This window comes from Xyrauchen texanus, chromosome 43 (assembly GCF_025860055.1).
Source record: "Xyrauchen texanus isolate HMW12.3.18 chromosome 43, RBS_HiC_50CHRs, whole genome shotgun sequence".
Lineage (NCBI taxonomy): Eukaryota > Metazoa > Chordata > Actinopteri > Cypriniformes > Catostomidae > Xyrauchen > Xyrauchen texanus.
Genome location: NC_068318.1, coordinates 8077332 through 8093167, shown reverse-complemented (window position 1 = coordinate 8093167; position 15836 = coordinate 8077332). Strand labels below are relative to the sequence as shown.

The 15836-nt window shown below is 43.4% G+C and overlaps 2 protein-coding genes across 7 annotated transcripts in view; both read right to left on the bottom strand.

The window, feature by feature from the left end:
• The window catches only part of LOC127635513 (tight junction protein ZO-2-like), a 55403-nt gene extending 42822 nt beyond the window's left edge, over nucleotides 1-12581 (bottom strand). For both annotated transcript variants that reach the window (XM_052115597.1, XM_052115599.1), the window contains exon 1: nucleotides 12253-12581. The gene's annotated coding sequence lies outside the window, so the exon portion shown is untranslated. The remainder of the gene's footprint in view (nucleotides 1-12252) is intronic.
• A 104-nt stretch (nucleotides 12582-12685) lies between these two features.
• Nucleotides 12686-15836, bottom strand: part of LOC127635515 (phosphatidylinositol 4-phosphate 5-kinase type-1 beta-like) — an 82082-nt gene continuing 78931 nt past the window's right edge. For 4 of the 5 annotated variants that reach the window (XM_052115605.1, XM_052115603.1, XM_052115604.1 and 1 more), the window contains 3 exons: nucleotides 15106-15241; nucleotides 14338-14443; nucleotides 12688-14077 (listed from right to left, as the gene is read on the bottom strand). In XM_052115605.1, coding sequence (XP_051971565.1) covers nucleotides 14075-14077; nucleotides 14338-14443; nucleotides 15106-15241 — 245 coding nt within the window. In that variant the 3' untranslated portion in view covers nucleotides 12688-14074. Of the gene's footprint in view, nucleotides 14078-14337; nucleotides 14444-15105; nucleotides 15242-15836 lie in introns of all 5 variants that reach the window. The other variant, XM_052115607.1, reaches the window with a different exon arrangement.

Genomic DNA, 15836 nt, shown 5'->3' with positions numbered 1-15836 from the left:
GCAGGGGTCTGCAACATTTTTGACATTTTTAAATTCCTCTGTAAATCCCTGTACCAAACCTCCAAAAAAGACAGACAGACCCCATCCATACAGAATATTTTATAAGAACTTTTCTAAGGTTACTAAAACGGAGTCTTCATCTCATGTGAGTGATCTATTTTATACATGTATATAAAATTACTGTTATTTACTGTAAACATTTGTATTGAGGAAAACAATGACTGAGTGCATGTTGATTTGAGAGTCACCGTCTTGTGTTTGTGGAATGTTAAGGTTCGTGTAGGCCAACTTGATAATCTCAGCGGTAACTACAGTATCTCACAAAAGTGAGTACACTCCTCACATTTTTGTAAATATTTGATTATATCTTTTCATGAGGGAGTGTGAGAGCGATGACACCAAATTTAACACACCTTCTCCCATTCACACCTGAGACCTTGTTACACTAACGAGTCACATGACACCGGGGAGGGAAAATGGCTAATTGGGCCCAATTTAGACATTTTCACTTAGGGGTGTACTCACTTTTGTTGCCAGCGGTTTAGACAATTAATGGCTGTGTGTTGAGTTATTTTGAGGGGACAGCATACTTCATCAAGACTGACTCATTTCAGAAAAGTAAGAAGAACTCTTCGAATGCAGTCCTTGAATGCAAACATCTTTCATGGGAATTTGGAGGATTCTTTGCTTCAACAGAAATGTCTAAATAAAATGACACCAATTTGCCCATACATATGATGTTCAAACACAAGGAATGTTAATTCCCAAGTTGAAGTACCTCAGTAGACGGGGTGCAGAGTTTATAATATTATTATTATAATTATAATATTAATATACACTCACCTAAAGGATTATTAGGAACACCATACTAATACTGTGTTTGACCCCCTTTCGCCTTCAGAACTGCCTTAATTCTACGTGGCATTGATTCAACAAGGTGCTGAAAGCATTCTTTAGAAATGTTGGCCCATATTGATAGGATAGCATCTTGCAGTTGATGGAGATTTTTGGGATGCACATCCAGGGCACGAAGCTCCCATTCCACCACATCCCAAAGATGCTCTATTGGGTTGAGATCTGGTGACTGTGGGGGCCATTTTAGTACAGTGAACTCATTGTCATGTTCAAGAAACCAATTTGAAATGATTCGAACTTTGTGACATGGTGCATTATCCTGCTGGAAGTAGCCATCAGACGATGGGTACATGGTGGCCATAAAGGGATGGACATGGTCAGAAACAATGCTCAGGTAGGCCGTGGCATTTAAACGATGCCCAATTGGCACTAAGGGGCCTAAAGTGTGCCAAGAAAACATCCCCACACCATTACACCACCACCACCAGCCTGCACAGTGGTAACAAGGCATGATGGATCCATGTTCTCATTCTGTTTACGCCAAATTCTGACTCTACCATCTGAATGCCTCAACAGAAATCGAGACTCATCAGACCAGGCACCATTTTTCCAGTCTTCAACTGTCCAATTTTGGTGAGCTCTTGCAAATTGTAGCCTCTTTTTCCTATTTGTAGTGGAGATGAGTGGTACCCGGTGGGGTCTTCTGCTGTTGTAGCCCATCCGCCACAAGGTTGTGCGTGTTGTGGCTTCACAAATGCTTTGCTGCATACCTCGGTTGTAAGGAGTGGTTATTTCAGGCAAAGTTGCTCTTCTATCAGCTTGAATCAGTCGGCCCATTCTCCTCTGACCTCTAGCATCAACAAGGCATTTTCGCCCACAGGACTGCCGCATACTGGATGTTTTTCCCTTTTCACACCACTCAAAATTGCTTAAATAACCTTTCTTTCCCATTCTGACATTCAGTTTGGAGTTCAGGAGATTGTCTTGACCAGGACCACACCCCTAAATGCATTGAAGCAACTGCCATGTGATTGGTTGATTAGATAATTGCATTAATGAGAAATTGAACAGGTGTTCCTAATAATCCTTTAGGTGAGTGTATGTATATATATAGATCATTATTATTTTTTTATAAAAAAATTTCACTGGAGCACCACCTGAGTCTTCTCCTCCCATTCAACTTCCAGCGTCTACTGCCTGCGCAGATATCAACAGAGCAGCTGGGTTTTGGTTGCCAGGTTGAGGTCACAAATTATTAGAAATTTGTATGATGTGTCGATTGTGTGAGTAGAATGCGTTTCATATAATATCTGGCAACTGGACAACCTTGGAATAATATATTGATGTGATTATTCATATAACGTGGTTTGGGCCATACAAATTACGGGAGTTTCCCGGGAGAAATAAAAAACGGGAGGGGGCGGGAGATGGGTGTGAAATACGAGAGACTCCTGGGATAACCGGGAGTGTTGACGGGTATGGTTACAAGCCGATCCCGAAGCAGCAATCAGTTTTACAACTGATATTTGGACATCTAACGTAAGAGTAATGTCAATGTTGAGCGTATTGACACGTCAGTTTTGTTCATAGGCTTGTAATCTTTGGAATTGTTTTGTTAGACGAATAATAAAGAGAAAAGGGTCCATTTATAAAAATAGTGGAAAATGACATCTGTTTTGTTATAAAGTAACTAATTTGCAGTTAATTGTTATTTCTACCTCTTTCCAGTCACAGAGCACTTTATTTTGAGAGTTGTTTAAATGAGAGAAGATCCTGTAAACAGTGCAGTTTGGGGGAAATTGTAATGTTCAATAATTTATTTTATTATGAAAATAAAATTTTGCATTGAAGAACGTCTAGGTTCCGAAAGTAACCTCCATTCCCCGATGGAGGGAACGAGACGTTGTGTCGGAGAAGCGACACTAGGGGTCTCTCTTGAGCCACCGAATATACCTCTGATCTATGAAAAAAAGCCAGTGAGAAGTTGGCAGTCAGTATTTGCATACCCCGCCCCCGGACATACGGGTATAAAGGCGAGGCAAATACTAGAGTTCATTCAGGATTTTTCTGAGGAGCCGGAAATGGTCTGGCCACTACAGCGGCTCGGCTCAGCAACGTGGCCGGGAAGGACACAGCGTCTCGTGCCCTCCATCGGGGAACGGAGGTTACATTCGTAACCTAGATGTTCCCCTTCTGTCGCTCTCTCCACGTTGTGTCGGAGAAGCGACACTAGGGGTCCAATTTAACCTAGACGTTCCCCTTCTGTCGCTCTCTCCACGTTGTGTCGGAGAAGCGACACTAGGGGTCCAATTTAAATTACGGCATGCGCGGAGCCGTGTACGTGGTCTGACACAGGAGCGGGCAGGTGTTTTTTACGTGCCAGATGACCAGCTTTATCAGACTACACGTACCCTTCCCCAATGCCCCACAAAAGTCTTCGGAATCCTTTTGGATTTCTCGCATAGAGCAATAGACAGCCGAGGCCCTTACACGCACTGAGGGAAGGGGGTCTTACCCAATTTCCTATTCTTTCAGGGGGAAAAGACCCTGCGGAGACCACCTCTACCCAGCTGGGTAGACACGTGGAAGTGGCGCGGTGGTAGATCCTGAGGGGGAGTTGCTACACACGGCGACCGAAGGGAAACTTACCCAAGGAAAATGCAGGTCTGCTCGTAAGGGGACCGTATCGCGGAAAATACACACAGGGGGAGTCCGCATAGGAGTCCTCACCCTGTGGAGCACCTATTCCAGTACAGGGTAGATTTGAGTAACCGCAGTGGATTGGGTCGGCAAGTTCCTCCGCCAAACTGCGGACCCATGAGGGCTAGGGAGGAATCGACCAGGGATTCGGGTTTAGTAGAATCTCCTGGGAAAAAAGACGCACAGTTTTACCTCAAGCGAGGGAAAGGGCGCTATATGCAAGCGATTCACCCGGCCAGCCCATCAACGTCTTACCGAGTTCTACTGGCTCGGACCTGAGAAAACACGGGATGAAACTGACTCAACCCTGAGATTATAGTATCTCGTAAAGGTGTTGGGTGTCACCCAACCAGCTACTCTACAAATGTCTGCCAGGGAGGTACCCCTGGCCAGTGCCCACGAGGGCACAACACTCCTTGTCGAGTGAGCTCGGACCTGCAAAGGGGGGGGGGCCTCGCCTGAGTGTGATAAGCCAGTGAAATGGCATCTACTACCCAGTGGGAAAGCCTCTGTTTGGAGACAGCGTTTCCTTTCCGCTGTCCCCCAAAGCATACAAAGAGCTGCTCAGAGTGTCTAAAGCTCTGCGTGCGGTCCAGATAGGTACGCAAAGCACGTACCGGACACAGCAACGACGGGGCTGGGTCTGCCTCCTCCCGGGGCAGCGCTTGCAGGTTCACTACCTGGTCTCTGAAAGGCGTGGTAGGAACCTTGGGCACGTAGCCCGGTCGCGGTCTTAAGATCACAACTCCAGGCAAGTGTCGCTGACAGAGAACGCTTGCAGGTCCCCGACCCCCTTGATGGAGGCGAGCGCGATCAGCAGGGCAGTCTTTAGAGAGAGGGCCCTGAGTCCAACTGATTCTAGCGGCTCAAAGGGAGGTCTCTGGAGGCCCGCGAGGACAACCAAGAGGTCCCAGGAGGGGAACAGGCTTGGCCGGGAGGGATTTAACCTCCGGGCGCCTCTTAGGAACCTGATGATTAAGTCATGCTTACCAAGGGACTTGCCATCTACTGCGTCGTGGTGGGCCGCGATAGCAGCAACATACACCTTCAAGGTGGACGGGGACAGCCTCCCCTCCAACCTCTGCTGCAGGAATAGGAGCACTGACCTAACTGCACACCTCTGTGGGTCTTCAGCCCAGGAAGAACACCAATTTGTGAACAAGCGCCACTTCAGGGCGTAGAGCTGCATGGTGGAAGGGGCTCTGGCTTGGTTGATCATGTCTACGACAGTAGGTGGTAGGCCAGCTAGATCTTCCGCGTCCCGTCCAGGGACCAGACGTGGAGTTTCCAGAGGTCTGGATGCGGATGCCAGAGCGTGCCCTGCCCCTGCGAAAGAAGGTCCTTCCTCAGGGGAATTCACCAGGGAGGGGCTGTAGCGAGGACTACGAGGTACGAGAACCAGGCCCAGGTGGGCCAGTATGGAGCCACTAGTGTGACTTGCTCCTCGTCCTCCCTGACCTTGCACAGCACCTATGCAAGAAGGCTCACTGGGGAAATGCGTACTTGCGCAGCCCCATGGGCCAGCTGTGTGCCAGCGTGTCTGCCCCGAGGGAAGCCTCTGTTCGGCCATACCAGAGCGGGCAGTGGGAGGTCTCTCGGGAGGCAAGCAGGTCTACCTGGGCCTTGCCGAATCGTTCCCAAATCAGCTGAACCGACTGGGGTGAAGCCTCCACTCTCCACCGGGCAAGCGGTGTCGTGACAGCGTGTCCGATACCACATTGAATTTGCCGGGGATGTGAGTGGCACGCAGCGACCTGAGTCGACGACGGGCGAGTCGTGACATGTGGCGGGAGCGTACGCCGCCTTGGCGATTTATGTACGCTACCACAGTGGTGCTGTCTGACCTGATTAGGACATGTTTGTCTCGAATTAACGGGAGGAACTGTCGCAGGGCAAAGAAAACAGTCAACAACTCTAGGCAATTGATATGCCAGCGCAGCGGGGCCCCTCTCCAAAGGCCCGCAGCTGCGTGCCCGTTGCAAACGGCGCCCCAACCCGATTTGGATGCGTCGGTAGTGACCAGGACGCGTCGGGACACCTGCTGCAGGGGCACTCCTGCCCGTAGAAAGAAGAGGTCTGTCCAGGGTTTGAGTGTTTGGCGTCATGCGGGGGTGATTATCACACGGTGCGTGCCGTGGCGCCATGCTCGTCTCGGGACTCGAGTCTGAAGCCAGTGCTGAAGCGGTCTCATATGCATCAACCCCCGCGGCGTGACTGCGGCGGAGTATGCTATATGCCCCAGGAAGAGTTTTAGAGGGACCGTTGTGCCTGGCTTGAACTTTGCGAAGCATTTCAGCACCGACTGTGCACGCTCGTTGGTGAGACGTGCGGACATTGAGACTGAGTCTAACTCCATGCCGAGAAAGGAGATGCTCTGAACCGGAGTGAGCTTGCTCTTTTCTCGGTTGACCTGAAGCCCCAAGCGGCTGAGGTGTTTGAGCAGTATGAGCCAGTTGTCGAGGTAGTTGAGTATGCGGATGCCGGCTTCTCGGAGCGGGGCAAGAGCTGCCTCTACGACTTTCGTGAAGACACGAGGGGACAGAGACATGCCGAAGGGGAGGACTTTGTACTGGAACGCCTGGCCGCCGAACGCGAACCATAGGAAGGGTCGGTGTCGCGGCAGAATTGAGACGTGGAAGTACGTGTCCTTCAGGTCTACCGCTGTGAACCAATCTAGGTGCCGGACGCCTGTTAAGATACACTTTAGCGTGAGCATTTTGAACGGGAGTTTGAGCAGCGCTCGGTTTAAAACTTGCAGGTCCAAGATTGGTCGTAAGCCGCCGCCTTTCTTGGGTACAACGAAGTAAGGGCTGGAGAAACCCTTCTTCATTTCGGTTGGAGGGACAGGCTCTAGCGCGTCTTTGAGTAGAAGAGTAGTGATCTCCGTGCGCAGGGATTGGGCATGTTCCCCCTGCACTGCGGTAAAGCGGACGCCCGCGAAGGGGGGCGGGGGCCTGGCAAACTGAATTGCGTAACCGAGTCAGATGGCCCGGGCCAGCCAGCGTGATGGGTTGGGAAGTGAAAGCCACACATCCAATCTCCGTGCTAGGGGCACCAAGGGGACGAGTATTTTCGACGTACCCGGCGAGGCTTCGCAGCGGGGCGGAGCATGTAATATGCCGTCGGTTACCTTGCTCCACGCACCCGGCAGGTGGTGGGTTAGTGACTGAGGAGGAGGTCTTATGGTGGTGTCCTCTGGACTCGTCAGAACTGGCCGGCTGGGGGTCAGTCGTGGGGCTGAAGGCGGACCTGTTGCCACGTCCAGCATGCCGGGACTGTTGAGATCTGGGGGCAGAGTGCCGTGAGAATGGCATTTGCGGGCCAGATGACCCAGAGGCAAAGGAAATAGCTCTTTTATTGAGAATTTGGGTACCGCTGCCCCGGAAAGGGGAGCGGCAAATGAAATGCATTCAAAACAAAATTCTCCTCCCGGCCCTCCACCGGGGGACGGATCGGTCTTACCATCTCCGGAGCTAACGTCTTGGGCTCTGGGTCGTCCGTCTCAGGAGCGCCTGGGAGCCTTCCGGGTCCTCGAGGGGGTCCGTGAGACGGGGGGGGAGAGAGCTGGGCCCAGGTTGAGGCGGAGCAGCTTGTTGTTTCTTCGCAGGGGGATGCCCTCGGCGAGCAGATGGGGCATGGCCCGAGGCGGCAGAGTTGCGGCGGGGCAGGGTCTTGGAGATCGCCTCCGTCTTTTTCTTCACCGCTGAGAACTGCTGGGTAACATCCTCGACGGTGTCGCTGAAGAGGCCGAACTGGGAGACTGGGGCGTCGAGAAAGCGTGTCTTGTCGGTCTCACGCGTCTCGAAGTTCAGCCACAGGTGTCGTTCCTGGACCACAAGGGTGGCCATTGCCTGCCCGAGTGACTGCAGCACATCAGGATCAGGGCTACCCACATGCAATTCTTTGAGCGCCTTGGCCTGGTGGACTTGCAGGAGGGCCAAGGCGTGCAGGGCGGAAGCGGCCTGTCCAGCGGCGCTGTAGGCCTTTGCTGTCAGCGAGGATGTTGTCCTACAGGCCTTGGAGGGGAGTACAGGGCGACCCCGCCAGGTGGTAGGGTTTCCGGGGCATAGGTGAAGCGCAACAGCCCTATCCACTGGGGAATCGTTGTGTATCCGTGGACCGCTCCGCCGTCGAGTGTAGCGAGAGCGGTTGAGCGAGTGGCTTTGCAAGAGGTGAAAGGCGCTCTCCACAGCGACGTCAGCTCATCATGCACTTCTGGGAAAAACGGGACTGGAGGGGGGCGTGGCCGTGGGCGGCGCCCAGACCCCAGGAACCAGTCATCCAACCGCGATGGCTGTGGGGAGGACGGAGGGTTCCAGTCCAAGTCCACGCTGGCGGCGGCCCGGGAAAGCATGTCGGACATCTGAGCAAGGGAGTCATCCGCAGTGAGAACATGAACCATCCACAAACGCAGCCTCGGTGTGATCGCTACCCAGACACATGAGACAACGCCTGTGGCCATCTGAAACGGAGAGCACTCTACCGCATCCAGGAACTACACAGCGGCGGAATGGCATCTTTATAAAGACGCGTCCTGAAAAGGACGTTCAACGCTCGCTGTGTTTGCTCTTTTAGAGGAAATTACTCTTTTAAATAAAATCACTCTTTTAAGAAACTCTTTCGAAGTTTTTATCTGCGCTGTCGAGCGCATAGGGCAACAATGCACAGCCGTGCACAGGATAGGAGAAAGCCGCTGTTATGCGCCATCAAATCCAACAGCATGCAGATCGTCAGAGGAATACACGGGTGTGTGTAACTCGTAGCAGACAGCATACAAGACCATCGGCTCCGAAGAAAATTTCTGAATGAACTCTAGTATTTGCCTCGCCTTTATACCCGTATGTCCGGGGGCGGGGTATGCAAATACTGACTGCCAACTTCTTATTGGCTTTTTTTCATAGATCAGAGGTATATTCGGTGGCTCAAGAGAGACCCCTAGTGTCGCTTCTCCGACACAACGTGGAGAGAGCGACAGAAGGGGAAAGGTAGATTTTGTTTGTATATGCGGTCAATAATAGTTCTTAGTAAGAAAATCTGAAAAAATCGTTATCGGCAGGTCACACTTGTAAAAAAAAAAAAAAAAAAAATGCATCTCTAGTAAAAACTAAAACGTACTAGCCCCTGGTAATTCTTTCTCCAAAAAATCCATAGATGGGTTGATCGGTCGACCTCTAATTGTGTAACAATGTGTAAAACGTTTATATTACTTATTGTAAGGGGGTTGTGCACCTATAGGCCCAAGGACGGACTCCATTAATGAAAAAACCTTGTTGCTGTATCCATGTTCTGAATTTAAGTTTTGTAACTTATTATTTTTAGTAATTCTATGATCTAGACTGTATTTATTATTTCAATGTTATTTGGGTCCTGTGCCAGCTGGACGCAGGTCCTTTAACTACAAACTCATCAGTTTCAGAAATTAGTACGTTTTAGACTTAGGTTCTCGTTTTTACCAGTTTAGTCTTATTTGGCTAACTTCTATCATAGATTCTTGACTCATCGTTTATTCCCAGTCAATGAAGTTCTGTTATACAGATTCTCAGTCCCACTCTTAGTATTCCTGTTTAATTCTACTTGGCTAAGTCCTATTATAGGTTCTCGGTTTGCCATTTAGCCTTTTACTTAACTAATTGGGTTCTTCCGAAGTAGCTTATTTAAGCCAACTCTGACCAAAGATTTGTAGTAATAAGAAATATACTAAAAACATTCAGGATGAATTAAAAAGGTAACAATTAATTTTACCAGGTAATAGTAATATATACAAACAATCTAATTAAAATAATAAATCAAACTCAAAATCATCAATGAATAATATAATTAAAGTTGCATTCCATTCAAACATTTACCAAACATAAGAAATTTGAATTGCAATTACCTGGTAATTTTGAGAGTGGTTAGGTTTGGAAGTCCTGGGGACATACCTCATTGACATTGAGGCAGGGATGGGGACAGACCTCCAGAATTATACAGCATTTTTACTTTATTTAAAAGTAAATCATTGAAAGTATAATGAAAGCACCCTTGTCAATTAATGCAAAAATAACTCATTACAAATTAAAAATAATATAATGATTATTTGTAGCACATCCTTTCATTGGAATGTGTGTTTCCATTTAACATAACTGTGAAAGATACGATACTCAAACTTTTTTGCCAGTTGACACACTTCTACTAGTATTTCGATTTGACCGGTATTGTGTACCACTATTATACAATTGATAGATAGACCAGTTGTGGCAGGGCGGAGGGCGGGGCCGGGTCGTAATTATACACACCCGGTCCCTTATCAGGCTAATCAAGCCTCCGAGTGGGATAAAGGCCAACTGCGGAAGATGGTGTGGAAGACAGAGAGAGAGATTGTTTACGGGCATGTCTGTCAGGTGTGTGTGTGTGTGTGTGTGTGTGTGTGTGTGTGTGTGTGTGTGTGTGTGTGTGTGTTTGTCTTTGTCTTTGTCTTTGTCTTTGTTTAAGTTTATCATTAAAATATTATTTATATTGCCAAGCCGGTTCTCGCCACCTCCTTTCCATTGAACTGCGTTACACTGGTGCCGAAATCTGGGAAGGAGGAGGGATGCCCGTCGCGGAGTCCTCGACACTGCCATCCACACGGGGGAGCGCCGCTGCCATTCGCCAGGGGATGGAGTAGCCCGACCGCGGTAGTTCCTTTCCATTGAACTGCGTTATACCAGTATATTGGCCAGGATGCCAAAAGGGGTTTTCCAAAAGCATTGTTAGCGCTCTCTGGTCGCAACTTCAGTCGTTACCAATGTAGTTAAATGATTTGGTGTTTCCTGAAACCGTGGTTCCAACAAACATTTGCAAACAGCATTGCAAAGTTGAGAGGTTGGAACTACAGCTCTCCATATTAGTTTCTTGTTAGTTTGCTATGTGGACATCATTTGACTTCACATAAATTTCTATATCTTTCATTTCATATATATTTTTCATTCTGTCAACACTTTGAACACGTTTACATGCACTTAAGAAAATAGCTTATTCTGTAGTTTTGCAGATAGTGGCTTTCTGAAACATCATGCAAATACTGTTCATTTTGCGATTTACTGTTATTGGACGATAACCGTGTTCGCTTGGCCATTTAACAAAAGTATTAACTTTCCATTGTGTCAATTCCAAAATCTATCGACTACCATTAGAATCATCAATGGATAGTACTGTAAACAATTTCTGTTTTCAAGTTATTGTTTAAGTAAACATTTTATTAAATTTAAAAACAAATATTAAATAAGTGTGCATTTCATATCTGCAATTATATCGGCCATCGGTCATCCATTATTAGAATCTATGCAACATTTTTGAGGCTTGACAAAAGGACACATCCTGATTTCTCTGGTGTCCTGATGAAACAAATTAATGAAATAATCAGTAAATATAATAATTAACAAAATTATTACTGAAATAATAATAATGCATTATTGATGTATAATTTTACACCATACAGTTCCGAACATCCCAAAAGGGAATAAGTCAGCTCAAAATTATAACAAACACAAACCAAAGCATTTGAACATCAGATGTAACAATCAAAAATGATTTCAGATTAGTATTTTCAGTCAACTAATTCTCCAAAGCTCATATTAAATGTCAACAGACAACATCGTGTCATCAGCTTTGTGTTTGTCTCTAGGAATTGGCAGGTAAAGGATTTTGTGTTGACATGCATTTCAACTATTATCCAAGTCTTTTAATGCCTTTACGTAAGTCGTCCCTGTTGCTGTAAGCCTGAGTCTTCTTCCATGTGCTCAGCAAATGCACAACTACAGTGTATATCATGCAATGCAGTTAGTTATATCCATGCTCATATATTGCAATGTTTTAAAATTTGTATACCCATTTGTAAAATATATATATAGATGCACACACACACACACACACACACACACACACACACGTGTGTGTATATACAGTCTAATAAATAATAAGTATAAAAAGCTTTCAAAACAAATAATCAGCAGATTACAACATTTTAATAATAGTAGTTAGTTAAAAAATAAAAATACTTTTATGTTCGGGTCAAAACTACCAGTCAAAGGTTTGGAAACACGACTTGAATTTGTGTTACCCATGATCATAACATTTATTAGCTATTTTAGAATGCACAATACTTTGAAAAAGCTCAAATATAAGCTAGTTACAATCATATACATGTCACTACACAATTTCCAGACTTACACTTGTGTTATTTGATCATTTTGATTACTTCACTCTTATACTACATCTATTCACTCACATCTGCTTGTGCAAGAGTCCAGAGACTTTTCAAGAATACCCCTTACAACACAATTAGAGAAGATATTCAGCTTTCAATTAGAAAAAAAAAAGAAACTCAAATGTAGCTGCAGGTCACCAGTTTTGAACGTTTAAATAACTACATTTTAATAGGCAAAATTACTGAAACACACTTGACTTGCTGTAGTTAACTGTTATGTTAACTACTGGCCTGTTATGTTGTAAAACGCAGGCGAACTACATTCAAAGAAAGCAAAGTAAATAAAGTCCCATAAAATTTTTTAACTAAAACAGTCTAAAAGCAGCTGTTTTAAAATATCATCAGACAATAGCGTATGTTTACAACCACCGCCCTTTCTGAACAATGGACAACCGAAACCCGTAACGGAAAAAGACGACAGAGCGACACAGACACATCAAAGTCAGCGGGTCAATGTGAAAGTACAGTACCTTACTATGCCCAATGCTGAAGCTCCATAAACTCTACAAGAAACACACAGGATTTAATGTGACGTATAAATTGGCTGAACATTTAAACCGTAGAGTTTGAAGACCACTTAGAGTGCAATCCCAGATTTCCCGAATCTTTCACGTATGGACGTGTCCATGAGTGCAGGTGAGTCGAGCAGAGCATTCTCAAACCACGTGGCCAACAAAGAGGTGATCTGGTTCATACCTTTACATGTATTTGAGACAATTTAATCTCATAAATTATAAATCTTAGCCATCATTTGTATTTTATTTAAAATATAACTTTCGACAATATAAAATGGCTTAAACTAAGCAAACACAAGGTTTATTTATTTATTTATTTATTTTTTACAACGTTTACAAAGTTATTTGTCTTTTTTCAAAACTACATAAAATGTTTTGACAGATATGCTAAAAAATATATATATGTTTTGGTAGAGATTTGGTATTTAGGTTTGTTAGCTTTTGTCTAAGTTGTAATTGTAGTCTGGTTGTATTTTCATATTTTTACGAGGTTTTTAAACATCTTATTCAAATGTTCATAATTTTAACACCAAACTAAAATCAAAATGTAACTTAATTTCTGAAGATTCTTCATATTTACTCCACTAGTGACGACAAATATGTTATCAGCGAGACATTCAATCATTGAATCATTCAACCATTGACTGATACTTTTCTGCACGACAGACACACACACACCCAACAACAACAATATATACCTATACACGCATAAAAAAAGTGCTGTGGTGTTATATTGTGTGTTATATAATGTTTTAAAGCAAATATAAATGGCTTAACTATACAAAGTCATAATAGGCTATATTGATTTGATGATCATTTTTATAGCCCATTATTACATGTTCAGAAATCAGATAATCAAATATTATAAATGGGACATCAGCAAAAACACCACCAAAAAAACTTACTGGGCAATATTAAGCCCCCTAGAGGATTACACTGAGTGGCTCCAAGTAAAAACAAACACAGTAGCTATAGTAGATTTCTGGTGAATAGCATTTTGGACACATTATAATTGCAATTTTAGATTTTGTTAAATACAAACTCACAACTGAAAAACGAGTAAGAAATAGTGTAAAGATGCAGCCTTTAATACCACAATAGCAACCGCAGAACATTGTCCATAGTACATTTAAATTATTTTATGTGCATTTAATTAAATATATTATGTTTTTATAAAAGTTTTTACAGATTTTAGGTCGTACACTATCAAACCCCTATAAATCTTTACACAAAGTAACATTGACCATTATGATTACATTATTCCATTGTGTTGATTGTGCACCAAAATCACATGACCAAAACACGATCACTTAATTTGTATTAATTCTTGCCAATATCACCGAGTACTCACAAGATGATTATTACATAATCAATTCGATATTCTGTGCTGGGCACACGCCTTAATCAGTTATCACACCTTTTACAATGCATACCAACCAATGCACACATGTGATTACACAGTACATGGGTCTATGGGATTGTAACTAATATTTTAAGACAAACTTGTGCTTGAAAGTGGGTGCACAGACAGCGCAAGGCATTGCAGTACTATAGTGTGGCAATCACTCCGCTAGGTCTCTCTCATGTCTCATGTAATAGCAGCTAGAGAAATCCACTGTGCAAGTGACTGATGAGGCATTTCTTGCATTTGACAAGGTTTGCCATTACCAAGTGAATTGACTTTGATAATAATATAACAACATGTGTGAAATATGTCCTCTGCCTCTCAGTTTTGTAGATGTTTGGTGATCTGGTCTGCTTCAGGAGACTTCACGTATCACTGCAAATGACAAAGAAATATAAGCCACAGATAATGATCTGGATCAAGTAAGCAAGCTTCACTTAAAAAGCCTAAAATCAGTTACCACTACGTCTTATATTCCCTACCTAATTTGCTGTTACTTAAAAGGTACTGCACACTAGGTTTAACATCCTTCTTTGAGTCATTTGTGTTTTATGGGAACTATACAGTACTTAATTATTTTTTTACATAATGAGAATAAACGGGAATACATTTGACTTGACGTGACAAATACTGACCAAATAGACATCAAGATCAGACTCAGGTGTGCTCGCCTGTGAGTTTAAGATTGGTAAAGTACTGTCTTCCAAAGCAAGAGTTGAACTGGACGTCCTATGATCATGTCTGAGGAAAAAACACAATGACATCAGTCAAACAAACAAAGCATAAGCCAGTCAAGTTTATTGATTTATCAGATGTTGCAAACAGGAAGCTTAGTAGAAAAAAAAAAGAAAGGAAAAAAAAATATTTATAGAAGTTAACATTTACTAACATTTCATGTTTTTTTTTTTTTTATACAAGATTTGCATTGTGTATTTACATTTGCAATGTGCACACTTTCAAAAAAATGTTTTTATTTGTGTCACCTCTGTCGCTTGCTCATTGGTTGTAAGGCAATACTCTCTGTAAAGCTGATTTGGAACAATAGTTATTGTGAAAAGCACAAAACAAATTTTAATTGAATTGAAAAGGCTACTTATCAGCTTTATATATTTAACATTACTCTAATATTGGGTAGAAGATGCACTTAATGCCATTAAATATTTTGCAGACAACATTTTAATGATTTGTTTTGGATTAGGACAATAAAAAGCCAATTACTTAATTTTGAAATCAACATGAATTTATAATATTACAAATCACATTTTTCTCACAAAGTATAAATGGGTCTGTACACATGAAAATATATAGCTGCCTTTATATTTTAGGAGGGGGATTCCTTGCAAGGGAATCATAATATTTTGGTCCTTGGCATCAAAATGCATGAAAGCATTTTAGACAAATACCTGCTGTCTGAATCTGTTTCCAGTTCAACTTTAACATCATCTACAGAGGAAGCAGAATAAATGTTTTTTACTGAAATGGCTGGATTCACGCTTGCCGAGCTTGGAATAACATCAGGTTTCTGTGGAGTGTTTGTATCTGTCATAGAAAAGTAGTACTGTATCACTCAAAAATAAATGATGAATATTGAATGTGTTATAAGTAAACAAAAACATAACTGTAAATATAGTACAGTGAAGTAATTCATTAGTGTTAAGTAATATTACTTCAATTAATTAATTTTAAAAAGAATAGTTCTTCCACAAATGAAAAAAATATATAAATATATATCTTTATTTACTCAAATTAATTTAGTCCCAAACCCTTATACTGTAATTTTACCGAGGCACACAAAAGGAAAAATGTAGAAAATTCTGCAAGCAGCTCTTTTCCAAACATCTACATTGACAGCCCTCCAAAACAGACAAAAAAAAGAAAAGAAAAAGTAACAATATAAAAGTAGTCAATACAACTTGTGTGCTGTATTCCTAGTCTCCTGAAGTCATACATTAGCTTTGGGTGAGGAACAGACTGAAATTTAAATTGTTATTCACTTAAAATCTCTGAAGCTCTGAAATCTAATTTACCTCCACTTTCAGAATTAATTATCATGTGCCAAGCACCAGATTTGGCATCACAGATGGCAAACAGCATTGCTTCTTGCATGTGTTATAACCAAACGTGACAAGCTAGT